General features: G+C 39.9%; 1 protein-coding gene and 1 pseudogene across 1 annotated transcript; one reads left to right on the top strand and one right to left on the bottom strand.

Moving 5' to 3' along the window:
• Positions 1-746: 746 nt before the first annotated feature.
• Positions 747-932, top strand: LOC102849518 (small EDRK-rich factor 1-like). The gene has a single exon (XM_006879000.1). It carries the CDS (start codon positions 747-749, stop codon positions 930-932), a length of 186 nt encoding a protein of 61 aa, XP_006879062.1.
• Positions 933-15,402: 14,470 nt separating this feature from the next.
• Positions 15,403-17,181, bottom strand: LOC102866778 (annotated as a pseudogene).
• Positions 17,182-17,529: the final 348 nt, after the last annotated feature.

The raw sequence follows: 17,529 nt of genomic DNA, 5'->3' as shown, positions 1-17,529 counted from the left end.
TGCGCATTTCATTATAGTACCTTACTTTGTCGTGCTGAGCTGCCTTTTGAAATTTTCTGTTCAGCTCTTTGATTTCTTGGTTTCTTCCTTTAGCTTTGGCTTCTCGGTGCTCTAATGCAATACTCAGAGTCTCATCTAACATCCATCTTGGTCTTTTCTTCTTTTTCAGACTTTGTAATGATCTTTTGCATTCTTCATGGATGATTTTATTGATATCCTCCCAGAGCTCATTTGGTCTATGCTCATTGTTTACATGTGATATTAATGATACTGTTCAATAATTATCAAATTCTTTTGGATCACCTTTCTTGCAAATGGGAAAAAATATTAATCTCTTCCACTCAGTTACCCAGGTAGCTGTCTTCCATGTTTTCTGACAGACTGCTGAACATATCCAGGATTGCATGTCGCTGCTTGTTGAAACATGTCCATTGTTATTACATCAATTCCTGGCACTTTGTTTTTTGCCAGTGACTTCAAAGCAGCTTAAACTTCTTCCTTCATTATCAGTGAGAAAACAGTTCAAGAAGCTGGACTTTATAAAGAGGAATGTGGCATCAAAATTAAAAGAAGACTCACCAATGACTTATATTATGCAGATGACACAACTTTGCTTGCTGAAACTGAGGAAGACTTGAGGTGCTTACTGTATATTAAAAATTATAGCCTTCCATATGGATCACATCTCAACAGCAAGAAAATACAAATCCTAGTTGCTCTCTTCCAGCCTCTGTCTGGTGGTCAGGATGGCCCATGGAAATCAAAGAGAACTTGACCACCAGAAAAACATGACCAAATCCCAGGAGATTAGCAAGGGGGAAAGAAAAGGGGACAGTTTGACTGCCACTCAGAGAAAGCATAGGGATTCTGAGATCACGCAACAAAACCATAAGGCAACTAATGAGAAGTCTTTGCAGACCAGAGAAAAATAATGACTAGCTAACAAGGAAAATCTGGGTTCTACGACCAACCAGATGTATCATACACCCTAAGATGAAGATTTTGCAGAGTGAACAGTCATTACATATGTTATCATTTATCCTTATAAAACAGTCTATTTTAAACTTTACCTTTTGACCTGATTTAGTGTGATGTTTTAGAACTCCTGTTTGAAAAATAAAACACTAACCATACATGTAAAAAAAAATAAGAAAATACAAATCATAAACACTGGGCTAATAGGCAACATCATGATAGATGGAGAAAAGATTGAAGTTGTCAATTATTTTATCTTACTTGGACCCACAATCATCACTCTTAGTACCAGCAGTCAAGAGACCAGAAGGTATATAGCATCCTCTCCAAACTCCTGAAGAACAATGATGTTGGTTTAAAGATTAAAATGTCTGATCCAAGTCATGGTCTTTATAAATATCTGTTATGCAACTAAGAGCTAGACTATGATTAAGGATAACAGAAGAAGAGCTGATGACTTTGACCTGTGATATTGGAGAAGTTTACTGAGTATCTCATGGAGTGTCAAAAGAAAAAAACAGATATGTATTGGAGAAAGTGCAGCCAGAGTGCACAAAAGAGACAAGGAAGGCAAAGCTTCATCTCAAATATTTTGAGCATGTTATTAGGAAAGGCTATTCTTTAGAAAGAAACAGTATGCTTGGAAAGGTGGAGAGTTGACAAAAGAGAGAAAGACCTTCAATTAGATGGTTTGATACAATGTCTCTGGCAATGGGCTCAAGTGTGCTATGGATGTTTAGAATGGCACAGGATAGGACAGGTTTCAGATGGGTTCACAGGGTTGCTATGAGTCATATTTGACTCTAACAACACAAAAATCTAACAATAAAAATCACCTGACAACAACAATAAAAACAATAACAATCATAAGAGTTTGAATGGAGACAGAGATTCAAAGGAGAATGAAAAGGGAGACGCCAACTCCAGTGAAGACGGATTTTAGTTTTTAACGCCTTAATTTGTGGTTTATGAAAAACAAGTATGAAAAATCCCATAGATCTGAAAGTTGTTTCAAGCTGCAACTAAGGTAACAGGAGAAGAAGAAAAGAGAGACACCAAGAAATGAGCTTGATTCTTTGCACCACTTTTTCTCCTCAAGGCATTTACTGAGTCTTTAATTGAAAAAGACAAGAGATAAAAAAGTTTATTAGAAAGTGGCTGAAAAAAATTATGCTTTTTACAGTTAGACAATGCTGGGGAGACCAGGCAAATACATCTAAAATATAGTTTGAGTAAGTATACTGACATAGCTAAAATAGGCTGCAAGACAAGAACAATTCTAGCAATAAACAGGACTAATCATGTAGTGATATAAAATGTTATCATTGCAAAGATATAAAAGTTATATATTTATATGCCCCTATTATATAACCTCAACATATGTAATTCTTTAAATGTAAGTTCAAAACATACTGATAAATCTAACATTATAATAGGATTTTTTAAACAAAAGCAAAACCCACACCTATTTAGAAGCTAGTGATAGATCAAGGATACTAAAATACTGTTAAATACAGAAGAATATAAAAAATATAATTATCTAGTTTGATCTACTGGCAATCTCTTGAACATTACACCCAATAACAGAGAAATACAGAGTCACTACTTATCATTCATTGAATGAGATTTTGTGAATTCTCTTGCTTGCTAAAATTTGTAACCCCCAAAATCAATACCTGTAGCACTTTTTTAGTCATCAGTAGATTTACACAGAATGATGACAAATTTATGCCACTCAAAGGGCTCCTCCCAGCCAAAACCAACAAGATAGTATTACCTTGTTCTGCCTTTTTATTTCAGCTCTTACATTGTAAACGAGTTCCCTGTTTGTGGTCTATCTAGAGCCACATTTTCCACATTTTTGTTTGTTCTTTTTGTTGGTAGTTTTATGTTTTGAAATGGCCGCTGAGTGTTCTCCTGAAGTGCTGAAGTGCTGTCTAGTGACTCTAAGCACAAGAAGGTTGTATTGTGCCTGACAAAGAAAATATGTTCAGGTTTGAATTACAGTGCTGTTGGCTATGAGCTCAGTGTTTTCAATAGTGTGTGTGTGTGTGTGTGTGTGTGTGTGTGTGATGTTCCATCCATATGTATAAAAATATAAAATCAGGTGTCTTCAAACTGAAACACATATCATGCTCAGCTGATTATTAGTTTGCTGTGTAGTCTAGTACTGTGTTTAAGAGCAATTAATGATTCAACTTGCTAATTCAATGTCTGCTGTGACTTTGTAGAACATTGTTGTCACTATGTTGGCTCTCAACTCATTGCAACTTCATCTACAACAGAATGGACCATTATGACCTGTCAATTTTTCACTGGTTCTTTTAAAAAGAGTTATAACACTAGGTCTTTCTTTCTTATCCCTACTAGTTTAGAAAGTTCTACTAGTCATAGCAACACATAAGTTTCCAACTAATTGGTTGGGAATGATTAGGCATCTCACCAGGCAGAGGAGGATTCTACCACTACACCACAAACACAGAGAAACACAAAGAAAGAAAACAACTGCCATCCAGTTTTCCTACTCACAGGGACCCATAGCATAGAGTTCTTGTTATGTACCATCGAGCTGATTTTGACTCACATCAACCTTATGAAGAACACATCTAAGCCTTGCCCTGTCCTCTGCCATCTTCAAGATCTCTGACATGTTGAATGCATTATTAGCAGCCACTGTCAACCTCTCTTGTTGAGGGTCTTCCTTTCTTTCTCTGACCCTCCACTTTTTCTAGCATCAGGTCTTTTTCCAAGGACTATAACTTTCCAATAGGATTTTCAAGACCATAATCATTATGGCAGTAGAATTCTATCCTCCTCTCATGAAATGGTTAGTGGATTTGAACCTCTAACATTTCCGTAAGCTGCTGAGCACTTTAATCAGGCACCACCTGGAGCCTTTTGCACTAACTACAGTAAATAATAAGACTGTATCTAGTTTTTAAAATTACTTGGAAAATGTACGAAGATTGACCACATCCAAGACAATAGATTTTCTTTTTTTTTTAACTCGGATAATTTTAAAGAAATGCTTTGATAACAACTATGTTCTCTGATTATAATACAATGACATTACAAATATATTAACTAGTTGCTATCAAGTCAAATCCAACTCATGGTCATCCCATCTATGTCTGATTAGAACTGTGCTCCAAAGAGGTGTCTATGGTTGGTTTTGAGAAGTACAACTTCATGTCTTTACTCTGAAATTCCTCCAGGTACACTTGAACCTCCAATTTTTCCATTAATAACTGAGCACATTAACTATTTGAGCCACACAGGGATTCCATCCACTATAACTAGAGTAGATAAATTGATTAACTATTGCTAAATTCTGGCCAGATTGGCCCCTCCTGGGAAAATGCAAAGCTTCATTCTTTTGTGGAAATAGAATTCCTGATATAATCTTGACTATAGCATAATCTTGACAAACAGCATAATCAATAACTTGAAGGCAGGAATGAGCATGATAAATGTATAGAGAGCTTAAGGGAGCAAACCTAGGCAAGTTCAGGGCCTGCCAAATGTGCTGAGGTTTACTAGTATTCCCATTCCAGGAGGCAGTTAGGTGACAGAAACAAAAGCCTGATCTGTGATACAATGTGTGCAAATGTGTGGTTATTGTTAACTGCCAGGAACTGTCAGCTGTGGAGACTCCATGCTCAGTGGAATGAAATGCTGTCTGGTCCCACACCACCCTTATAATTGGTTAGAAATTGAACTGTTGCTATTTAGAGGGTTTGTTTTTTATTTTGCCTGCATAGATCCTCAGGCCCTTTCTCCTGGTCCAGCTTAGCCTAAAAGCTCTGCAAAAACCTATCCAGCATCATAGTTACATGTGAGCTCATAGGGACAAATAGGAGAATGTTGTACATGAAATATATTAGCCAGGAGTTAAACAAAGTTCTCTCATCTGGACATGGCTTATATTAGTGTAGGTGAATATTCTATACCTGAACCACCAATTCCTTTTTTGTATAATTATAGGCATCAGTTTTCAAAAAGCAAGAGAATTCCAATAGCACAAGAATGCATGGAGTTAAGAGCAGAATGTAATATTTAGAGCAACAGCAGTAATTCCAAGATGACGCCCCCCCAGCCCATAAGCAGAAGTCTCCTAGAGGTTCAGATTATCTCTTAGCTTACAGCTGTTCCTCAATTGTTCCAATGCCCAATATGACCAAACAGACAAATTTTCTCTGTGTGAAAATACGTTATTTATGGGACAATGTGGAGTTGAGGATTTATTTAAAATGGATTTCCTAGCCATTGCCTGAGTTTGCCATATGGATAGGTGGGAATATGTGAATATAGTGTGTCAGCCTATCCACAAGATGTTGGGCTAGTCTCACGAATAGACAAGGGGATTGGCTATTCTCACCAATCCACAAGGGATTGGTTAATCTCAATTTTAAACTGAGCTGATCTAGCAGCAGAAGATTGAACCTCACTACCAGAAAAGAACCAACAAAAGAATCCAACTTTTCCTTCAGGATGCCAGACAGACCAAGTGGGTCTATGAGAGCAGAAGTCATAGAAGCTACAGCAGAGAAACAGAGACCTAACATGAGCCAGAGAGCCAGAGACCTGGCTGAGGTGGGCCCTTGAGACCACTATGCCATTGGACCTGGAGCTAAGAGCCTTTGCCCAAGTTTATTGGACAGCTGGGTGGGGGATGAGGGGGTACATAATTGGTAAGGCTAAAAATTTTGTAACATTGGCCTAAAGTCACGAGGCATGAGCATTCCTTGGCAGCTGTCCTGAATGAGAGATTGTATTCTACTACTAAACCAAATTATAGCCTTTTTTTACCTCCTAAATATGGTTCTGTGTGGTCTGTGAGCAGTCACATCAGATTTGGGACCCAGTAAGGCAGTAACACTAATGCAGGGAGGGGCAGAAAGAGATATGGGAGTATGGGGGACGTGTCTTAAATTGTGGGAATTGGTTTTGTGGTGTTGGTATTGTTGAAGGGGACAGTTTTCCTTTGTGAACTTGGTAAAAGTCAGATATGGCTGTCTCCACTTGGCCCTTGTTCTTTTTGCATTCCTGTTGATTCTCAACAAAACTTGAGTGCTTTTGCAAGAGCTCTTCATGTGGTTTTAAAAATCACCCACGACTTTTTAACTTATATTTATAATTCCCTTTTATGCTTCCCACAGGAGGGGAAAAAAAGGCAGGAAAACATTGCCTAGTACCAAACCACAAGTTCCAGCTCAGTTCGAGAAGCTGACAAAATGAAGACCCCTGCCTTCCAACTGATGCAAGAGCACAGTGGGAGCTCTAGTTTGAAAAGGCAGCTATGGGGGAATAAAAAAAAGCAAACCAGAAACAGCAAAATAATAGTGCTAAGTGGGAGAGAAAGCAGCCAAACTCATGCCAAAAATGATTGTATTAAATACAACTTTAAGGCTTTAAACCACAATTTAGTCTATGTGAAGTTTTTATGTGTGTGGGGTTTTTGGGAAAAAAGAAAAATTCCTTCCTTTTGTAAGTAGAGCTTCCTGCTATTTTCTGAGAAGTAGAAGCATTTCTCTCTGCAATTGCTTTTTTTGACAGGAGCCAGAAGTTAAAACTGGCATCAAAACCTGGTCAGCTTGAAGTCAGGGAGAAGACGTGAACACTGGCTATTTCTCTGTAGAAATTGAGTCATTTAGATTTTTTAGGATTTTTAAAGTCATGTTTGCTTGAGAGTCATTTTAGGATATCAGGCTGCATCAGTACTTCCTCTCTCATAACTGTTTACCTGTGAACCCACTCCGTGGAAGAAAGATGAGCAATCTACGCCCGTGAAGATCTCCTGCCTCTGAAACCCCACTGGGGATCATGGTGCGTTTGAGTTTGAGTTTTGTAAGTGCTTGACGGATAGTAGTCACTGTGTTGTCGGTTGTCATTCCAGTTGTCTCTGATATATGTTCACCTTAAGTACAACAGAACTAAGTGCTGCAGTTCCTGCTCCACCTTCATGATCACTGGCATGTTTAACTCCATTCTTACGGCCATTGCACAGTGACTTCCAGCCATAGACCCTCATCTTCCAATCTTCTAATACTAGTGGACAAAATTCGGTTGTGATCCAGAGAGTTTAATTGCCTAACTCTGAGCATTAGGGAGTTCTGGTGGCCTAGTGGCAAGAAGCTGCATTGCAATCCCAAAGACGTGCGGTTCGAGGCCACCAGCTGCTTTGCAAGAGAAGGATGGGCAATTTTTTCCCATGCAATTAACTGCCTCTAAAAACCCCCTGGAGGGTCAACTATGGGTCGGTTCCAACTCTACAGTACACAACAACAACAACAACTTTAGGAAGTAAATCACCAAGAATTATCCTGGTTTGTCTTAATCTTGAAATTCTGCTGAAAGCTATCCAGCATGGATCTCCCTCCTAAAACCCTATTTTCCTTATTTCAAATATCAAAAGTAGGGCTTCCAGCATCAAGCACAGCTTTCTGCACCACAGTGGTATGATCTGTATGGATGGGTAGCAGAAATAGATGATATTGGTGATTATATTGAGCAGTATTCAGCTACTGCTTCCACTACCACCAGCCTACTTAAGTTGAACAGGTCTACCATAGATGTCTTTTTGTTTGTTTGTTTTATAGTGACAATTTGTCCTTATCAGTCTGCTTCTGGCTGAAATCCTTCTGGGTGATACACTTAGCTGGACTCTGTGACTGACAGTATTCAGGTGGAGGCATGTTAAGGAGAATACAGAAAAGATTCTTGATTTGGAGAAAAGACAAGTTGAGCAAGTGAAAGTGAGGAAGATGTGATGTTATGATTATAAAACATGCTAGAGATCAGAATATCTATGCAGCCTCATATAATCATGCCAGAATGCCACAAAGGCACCCACTCCTTTACAGAATACTTTAAATTGACTAATACAATGAAAGTAACTGTCTTTCCTTAGTATAATTTCAAAGACTTCAGTACTAAAAATAGTTGCTTCCATTAGCAATTTCCCAGGCTTAACGGAAAACTTAATGCCATTAGCATAAGAAATTCAAACCACCAAGCACTGGAAGCATGTTAAAATGACATTTCATTTTGAAACTTGACTTTGAGTGGGTGTTTAGTCTTCTAAATCACTAGAGAAACTTTCTCTAGTGATTAGGCAGTTTCGTCTTGGTAAAGAATTCTGCAGTAGTATGGGAACACACACCAGTTGGCTGGTCTTAATAATTAGGCATTGTTCTCAGCTTGTTACTCTGGAGCCAGTTCTGACTCCAATGGACCCTCCATCAGGTTTCTGAGGCTGTAAATTGCAATGGGAGGAAGGAGCCTGCCCATCTTTCTCCCTTGGAACTGCTGGTGGCTCCAAACCACCAGAGACATAAAAGCCTTTGGGTTAATAGTACATCTTGTTATGGGCTATGCCAACCAGAGTTTCCTAATTAGATGAGAAAACAAAGAGTAGATCAAACACTGCAACCTTTGATATGGATTACACCTCAGTGTCGAGAAAACAAAAATCCTTACCAATGGACCAACAGGCGGCATCATGATAGATGGATAAAAGACCGAAACTGTCAATGACTTAATTTTACTTGGATCCAAAATAAATACACTTGGCAAAAGCAGCACTAGCTCAGGCCACATATTTTACTGGGAAGGTCTGTAGTCAGGACCTCTCCAAATTACTGAAGAGTAATGATGTTAGTTTGAAGGTTAAGGTGAGCCTGATTCTGATCATGATTTTTTCAGTCGTCTGTTATGCATCTGACAACTGATGACAGAAGAAAAATTGATGCCTTTGAGTTGTGATGTTGGAGTACTGAATATTCCATGGAATTCCAAGATAACAAACAGATGTCTGGGAGAGGGTGAAGCCAAATTAATCCTTTAAAGCAAAAATTATGAGGTTCCATCGCTCATACTTTGGGCATGTTGCTAGGAGGGGCTATTCCTTGGAGAAGAATATCATGCTTGGAAAGATGGAAGGACAACGAACTGCAGCAATGAGCTCAAGTATGTCAAAGACTGTGAGGTTAGCACAGGATAGGATAGAGTTCAGATCTATTGTTTATAGGGTCACTACGAGTCATACTCAACTCAATGGTAAATAATAATAATAATAATAATGAGTAGGGAAGTAGGTATTTGAGATTGCAATTCAAAAATCATAATCTATAGTTGGAACTATAGATTTGAGCTGTGGTGCTGGAGAAGAGTACTGAATGTACCATGGACTGCCAGGAAAACAAACAGATTCATCTTGGAGAGGATTAAACCAAGCTACTCCTTGGAGGCAAGGATTCTGGGGCTTCGTCTGACATACTTTGGACATGTTGCCAGGAGGGACGGGTCCTTGGAGAGGGACATCATGCTTGGGAGGGTGGAGGGACAGCACAGGAGGGGAAGACCCTCTATGAGATGGATTGATTCGGTGACTGGGGTAATCGGGATGGGTGTGTCAGAGGCAGTGCGGTTGGCGCAGGATAGAGCAGGGTTTAGGGCCGTTGAACATAGGGTTGCTATGAGTCGCAAACGACTCGACGGCACATAACAACAACAACAATAGTTGGAACAAAATATGAGCAATACAATACGTCATAGAAAAATACTATGCCCCAAGTAGTCTGAAGAATGCTGTAATTTTTCTATTTCTTCATTATTATATAACTCCATATACCTTGATTCTATAATATATAACTTATCAAACATTCTATCCAGATATAATTCTTTTATATTTCTTCCTTTCAGTAGAAGCCATTTAGAAAATTTTAAAATAAACAAAATGATAATATGTTTGGAGACAAACTATGTCTTCATGTTTCTCATGAAAATTGTTATCACTAGTGTTTCGTCATAAACTACAGTGTGTATTCCCAGAGTCTAGAATAGTACCACCAGAGAGCAAGTTGGCTTCACCTTCTCCAGAACAGACCTGTTTGTTCTCTTGGCAGTCCATGGTATGTCTGGTACTCTTCTCCCGCACCATAACTCAAACGCATCAATTCTTTTTTCTGTAGTTCTCTTCCTATGCTATGCTTCAAAAAGCTGGACAATGATTAAGAATTACAGAACTAGTCCTTTCTTCTGAAGTTAGAGAAGGTCAAAAGTCTCGCTCCCACACCATATGTTACAATTCGTAGTAAAAACAGGCACTACTTTGTGATGTGTGTCAAATCGGTTTTATTATTATTATGTTAAGGATGTTTCAGCATGCATGGATACTTTTATGCATAGAAAGTTATACTACGTGTGGTACACTAAGTCAGACATTTCACTAACTGATGTTACACATAAACTGTACCAAACTGTTTAAATTTACGTACAAATTGGACTTAAAGACAGAACTAAGAATGAACTTGTTCTTAATCTGAGGTAATGTTCACATACACCCAAATCATGTAACATATACAGAATGTATCATCTACATTAAGTGGAACATGGCAGTCCTCAACAAATATTTGTTGGAAGAATAACCATTTGGCTTTTATTCTTATAACCATCTAGCTATGGATTGAATAGAAGTGAAGAGTGAATTCATCATTATAACTAACTGTAGAAAAGACACAGGTCTGCTTGAAGGAACTTGTCTCACAGATGGATTTTAATAGTTGCTGATTATTACAAAGTATTTTTCCAATTGTCATTGTGTAACAAGAACTGAATAATTGATGACTGGAAACAATATTTTTTTAAAAAGTCCTAGAACCAGGAGAAAATAAAATAGATGAATGGAACTTTCTAAGAATTAAATCCCTATGCACATCCAAAAACTTCTCCAACAGGGTAAAGAGGGAAGCCACCGACTGGGAAAAAGTATTTGGTAATGACATATCAGGTAATATACCCAGAATTTATAAAATACTTGAGTACCACAACAAGATAAAGGTAAATAATCCAATAGAAAAATGGGCACAGGATATGAATAGACACTTCACTAAAGAAGACATTCAGTTGGCTAACAAGCAGATGAAGAAATGTTCAAAATCCCTAGCTCTAAGAGAGATGTAAATCAAAACAACTATGAGATATCGTATCACCCCAATCAGAATAGTAAAATTTAACAGGACAGCAAGCAACAAATGTTGGCGAGATTGTGGAGAGACTGGAACCCGTATTCACTGTTGGTAGAAGTGTAAAATGGTTCAACCACTGTGGAAGGTAGTATGGCGCTATCTCAGAAAGCTGCAAATAGAGATACCATTTGACTCATCAATTCCACTACCCCAAAGAGACCATAACTGACATTCAAGCAGATATATGCACACCCATGTTTATCGTGGCTTTGTTCACAATAGCAAGGAGTTGGAAACAACCTAAGTGCCCATCAACAAACGAATGGATAGAGAAGCTGTGGTACATCCACTCAATGGAATACTACACTGCATTGAAAAGCAAGGAACTCATGCAATATTATTCAAAATGGCTGACCCTGGAGAACATTATGCTGAGTGAAGTATCTCAGTCACAAAAGGACAAATACTGTGTGGTGCCACTGTTGTAAAACAGGACTGACCTCAGGGGTCAGGGGAGATTGAGAAAGATGAGTTCAATAATGTGTACTGCATTGAAACAGATGAGGGAGAAAGCTGTTTAAAAGGGATATGTGATTAGGTGTTTTTTGTTGTTTGTTTTGTGGTTTGTTTTGTTTTGTTTTGTTTTGTTTTGTCATGACAGGAGTCCAGAGCAAAGGCTGCATAGTGGAGTGGACCTGGGGGGAGGGATTGTAAAACAATGAAAGAGTTTTTCTTTTCCTTTTCCAAGAGCGTAGTGTATGGGGGTTGCGGGAGGGTTTGGAGGGGAGAAAAAGTGCAACAATAAATGAATGGAAATCCAAAGTCTCTGTAAATTTTCATTGAAAATAATAATTTAAAAAAGTGTACATGGCTCACTTGCCTCTCAATGAGACTAAAGAAATATTCAAAATCTTCTGGAGTATATTATGAATTTCCATGAGCATCATTAACAGCAAATACTTGCTTTGTGTTTCTTCAAATATACTACTGTCCCTCACCTCCAATATTTTATTCACAGTAATCCTTCACCTATGCCATCTTCACTTTGGATGGACAGCTAACTCTTCCTTCAGAGTCCCTGGATGATGTCAACAGCTAATAATGCACCAAGTAACAAGTACACCCAGAAACAGTTTGGTTGAAAAGACAACAATATGCTTAAAAAAAACAACAAAACAAAACCCCATCTATTCAAATCTCTACAGGGTATACAGTCAACCCTGATACACATAGACCACATTGATTCAGAATTTACTCCATCACAATTATGTTGTCTTTCTTTTAACTCATTCTTCAGAACATAAGCCTTCTGTTTGTTTCTTTCCTTTTTTGCCTTTAACAGCACCCCCTCACTACCTTTCCTTTCTTTCTTATTTTCCCCTCCAGGTTGCGCTAGGTACTTTCCCCTTATCCAGTTTTATCGCTACTGTTGCCTCTGTCACATTTTATTGTAACTCTGCCTCTGTCACATTTTATTGTAACTCTGACTATTTATCAGTGCTCTTTCAAGACAGAGACTGAGACATTTATCTTTCCAGGACCTAAGAGTAGCAAAATTCCAGTAATTCCCAGATGAATAACTCACTCATTGCCATTAGGTCAGAACTCATAGCTAACACTCCAACAAGTTCCCAAAACTAAATTTCCATGAGAGGAACCAGCGCTCCTTACCCTGAGGAGGAGAGTGGATGCAAACCACATGAGGGGCAAGACCAAGGCACTATGACAGCAGAGAACCTTAGCGAGCTGGAGGTGGGTTGAATGCCAAGAGTGACCAAGAAAAGAAGGGTCCAAGATGGGGTTCTGATAATCAGCAGAAATACACTTAAAAGAGGCTGTGAATTTTCAAGTTTGGCAAATCAGAAAGCCTCAGAACAGGTTTAAAGAAATAAAAAGAGGGGCAAGCCAGTGTCAGATAACAAGAGGGCACCTTGTTTCAGGACTTTGGGCGCGGGCGACAAAAGACCACATGCAGTCTAAAAGGTGGTGGATGTGTGCAAGAGTAATTAAAAGGAGAACTCTCATGCACATGTTGTTGTTGTTATGTGCCATCGAGTCGCCTGTGACTTGTAGCAACCTTATGCACAACCGCCCTAAAGCCTGCCCTATCCCTTGCCAATCTTACTGTCTCTGACCCACCTACCTACCCCCAACTGCCCCAGTGACTGAATCATTCCATCTCATCGAGGGCCTTCCCCTCCTGCACTGTCCCCCCCACCCTCCCAAGCATGATGTCCCTCTCCAAGGACTGATTGAAAACAAAAGTTCTCTCTCCTTGGCCAACTGTGAGCCAAAGGTGTAAGACAAAGTTTGGCTTCAGATAAGAACAATTTGGGAAAGATTCCATGATTATTTTAAAAACCAGTAATTTTCTACTCCTAACCTAGAGTTTTGTTAGACCTTAGGGAGTCATACTGTTAACCCAAATGCTGTACCTCTCTGGTGATTTGAATCAAAGGGAGAAAGATAGGCAATCTCCTGCCATGCATTTTACGGCCCTGGAGACCAACAGAGGGTCAGCAGAGTTGATTAACAGCCTTAAAGACAAATAGAGTGTTGGGTAACTCAGAGTCAGCCGTCTCCGGGATGCCACCTGAATTCCTCATTCTAACCTTCCAAATACTTCACCCGACCTCCCACTGAACGGCACCTTTTACTGTGTTCATATACATGTGCACGGTTGTCACTGATTACCCATGTGGGCACCCTGTTCGAGTGGAGCTCTGCTTCATGACGTCTTCAACAGCTGTCCTCACTCAGAAGTAGATCACCAAGACTGACTTTTGAGCCGCCTTCTGAGAGGATCTGAACCATTTATCCCTCCCAGGAATTGCTACATGATCTGTATTGTCTCATATTACTAATGATATCATTATGGGGACAAAGAGAAGGACAGTTAGAAATGTTCCTCCTTATTCACCATTGGTGGGAGTTTAAAATGGTGTAACTATTATGGAAGGCAGTATGACGCTTTCTCAAAAAGTTGCAAATAGAAATTCCATTTGACCCAGCAGTTCCACTACTGGGAATTTACCCTAAAGAAACCATAACCACCACCAAAGCAGGTATATGCACATCCATGTTTATTGAGGTTTTGTTCACAATAGCAAAGAGCTGGAAACAACCCAAGTGCTCATCAACAAACGAATGGATAGAGCAGCTGTGGTATATTCACACAATGGAATACTATGCTGCATTGAAAACCAAGGAACTCATGAAATATTATATAAAGTGGATGACCCTAGAGGATATTATGATGAGTGAAATATCTCAGTCACAAAAGGACAAATATTGCATAGGGCCACTGTTGAAAAACAGGACTGACATTGAGGTTGAGGGAAGACAGAAAAGGAGGGGAGGAATAATGTATACTGCATTGAAACAAATGAAGGAGAAAACTATTTAAAAGGAATGTATTATCAGGTAGTATTGTCATGACAGGAGTCCAGAATGAAGGCTGCACAGTGCACTGGACTTGAGGGGAGGGATTGCATAACAATGAAAGAGTTTTTATTTTACTTTTCAAGGAGAAGAGTGAATTGCAGGGTGGGGTGGGCAGGGAGAAAAGTGCAACAATGAATGATTGGAAACCCTAAGTCTCTGTAAACTTTCATTAAAATAAAAAAATGTTGTTCATAATAACTCCAACATGTCCTAAGTCAGAGAATGCTGTAATAGGTATTAAAGGCAAGTTCCCTATAATGTTAAGCACCTAAGGAAATGCCTCAGGAATATTTCCTCATTGAAAGACTACCTTTCAAGCCATTTTGATCCCTTCGATAAATGTCCTTCTATTTTTCTCTATTTGGAGGCAGCTGGGTGAATGGCAGGGACCTCAGCTGACTATTGTCAGTGTCCCACACTCACCGTCAATGATCTGAGGATATCTGTGAAACTTCAGACTCTGGTTCAGTAGGTCTGGTAATTCTTCTACAGTCCCAGCAAGCTTCCAGGTGATACTGCTGTTGGTAGCCACTCCCTCCTCCCAACACCACCACTACTTCATTCACACTTAGAGTAGCAACAGTGTAAAGGAGGCTGAATAGTTGGGAAATGAGATTTTTTCAAAGCAGACAAACAACCAGACGTGGGTAGTGAGGGCCCCTGAGAGGCTGAAGACTAAGTATGGAGGAATTAAATGATCCCATAGACTTCCTTTTCATATATTAATAAGTTCTGCTTGGCCATTAGAGATGCTGGGGTTGTTATGTGCTGTCAAATTGGTAAGGACACACAGCTGACTCTCCATCTGGGTTTCAGAGGCTGTAAATCACACAGAGGAGATGGCCCATCTTTCTCCTGGAAGTGGCTGGTGAATCGGACCTGTGTGAGGTGAATAGTGAGTGATATTATAATTTAATAATATAAAGCTTATTCGTAACGCTTACTTAAAGATCGGGCTGTCTTGTAGAACATGATTACTATGTTTACTTTCATTTTCATTTCATGTTTACTATGTTTACGTGATTACTATGATTACTTTCATTCCACGGCTATTATTGAGCACGGGCTGTTTACCAGCCTCTGGTTTGGACACCAAAAGGGCATCTGAAGAAGCAACCTCAAACTCCAAGCTCTCACGGAGCTTCCCTTTGTATCAGGGCAAAAAAAAATGAGCCAAGTATTCTATTGAAAGTCCTACCATTAAAATGCATTTTATCATACCATCATTGTTGGTTTCCTAAGCTAGCAGTTGTTGTTTCCAGCACTGCAATTCTTGGTTTGGGGAGAATTTTTAGTTTAATTGTGGTAAACGTGTATGTAGGGAGCTCTGGCGGCCTGGTGGCAAGCAGCTGCACTGCGGGAGGATGGGCAATCTCTTCCCATGCAATTAACTGCCTCTGAAGATCTCCAGAGGGTCAGCTATGGGTCAGGTCCAACTCTACAGTACACAACAATGTATATGTAACAAATTAGTCATTTCAGCATTTTTACATACAAAATTCAGACAATAAATATGTTCATTGTATTTTTCAACCATCACCACTACGATAACATAACCTCAGTGTCCACCAAGTCATGGTTCATTCTTTACCATCCTACAAATTTTTTTTGGGGGGTGGGTGCAGTGTACTTTATTGATGGTACATGACAAGATGGGCTCTCCAAGTCCCTCCCCTCTTTCAAGGGGACTGGATGGAAACTGGGTCAAGGATGAGAGATTCTCAGTGTGGGGGATGATCAAGTTGGGGCAAGGACTCCCCAACAGCTGAGAGTGTCTCTTTCTCTCTCTCTCTCTCTCTTTTCTACTGTTATTGCTGGGGCTGGTGGTCCAAAAGGCTCTTATTCTTTGGAGGCCATGTGACCATCAGGTTGACCACCCAGTTGCTATATCCAAATTCATTGCCATGCCAGGAAATGAGTTTGACAAAGTGGTCGGTCAGGGCAATGCCAGTCCCAGAATCAAAGGTGGAAGAGTGAGTGTCACTGTTAAAGTGACAGGGGATAGCCTGGTCTTCAGAGCATCCCAGGATGTCTTTGAGGGACCCTTCTAATACCTGTTTTTACTACTTTTTTATGTCAACATATTTGTTGGCAGGTCAGGTCCACAACTGACCCATTGGGGGTGGGGACATGGAAAGCCATGCCGGTAAGTTTCCCATTCAGTTCAGGGATGACCTTGCCAATGGCCTTAGGAGCACCAGTAGATGCAGGGATAATATTCTGGGCAGCTCCGTGGCCATCCTGCCACAGCTTTCCAGATGGGACATCCACAGTCTTCTGGGTGCCAGTGATGGCATGGACTGTTGTCATGGATGACCTTGGCCAGGGGAGCCAAGCAATTGGTGGTACAGTAGGCATTGATGACAATCTTGAGAGAGTTGTCATACTTTTCATGGTTCATGCCCTCCACAAACATGAGGGTATCAACAGTAGGAGCAGAGATGATTACCCATTTGGCACCACCCTTCAAGTGAGCCCCAGCCTTCTCACTGGTAAAGACACCAGTGGACTCCACAACACTCTCAGCACCAGCATCACCCCACTTGATGTTGGCAGGATTTCGCTCCGGGAAGATAATAATGACTTTCCCATTGATAACCAGCTTCCCATTCTCAGCCTTAACAGTGCCATTGAACTTGCCATAGGTGAAATCATACTGGAACATATAGACGATTTAGTTGAGGTCAATGAAGGGGTCATTGATGACAACAACATCCACCATGCTAGAGTTAAAGGCAGCCCTGGTGACCAGGCACCCAATGAGGCCAAATCCATTTACTCCAACCTTCACCATTGTGTCTCAGGGATGTGGCTGAGGCTGCACGAGAAGAGAGGGCAAGGCTACAAATCTTTACTGGAGCAAATTGCCACACCTTTCTCCAGTGGAGCAGCTGGTGGGTTCAAATCGTCAACCTTTGGTTAGCAGCCAAACACTTTAACTCCTATACTACCAGAGCTCCTTCTAATTCCACTAACACGCTTTGGTTGTTATACACTAGCCTACTTTAGATCTTTCATGCAAGCAAAACCATACAATAGCAGATCTTTTGTGACTCTTGTTTCGCTCAATATGTTTTGAAGGTTTCTCTATGTTGCAGCATGTTATCAAGATTTTATTTCTCTTTACGACTCAATAATCTGT

The sequence above is a fragment of the Elephantulus edwardii genome, unplaced genomic scaffold (assembly GCF_000299155.1).
Source record: "Elephantulus edwardii isolate Elephantulus edwardi_28Jun2011 unplaced genomic scaffold, EleEdw1.0 scaffold00002, whole genome shotgun sequence".
NCBI classification, from domain to species: domain Eukaryota; kingdom Metazoa; phylum Chordata; class Mammalia; order Macroscelidea; family Macroscelididae; genus Elephantulus; species Elephantulus edwardii.
Note: the sequence above shows the minus strand (reverse complement) of the source record. Positions and strands in the feature narration are given on the sequence as shown.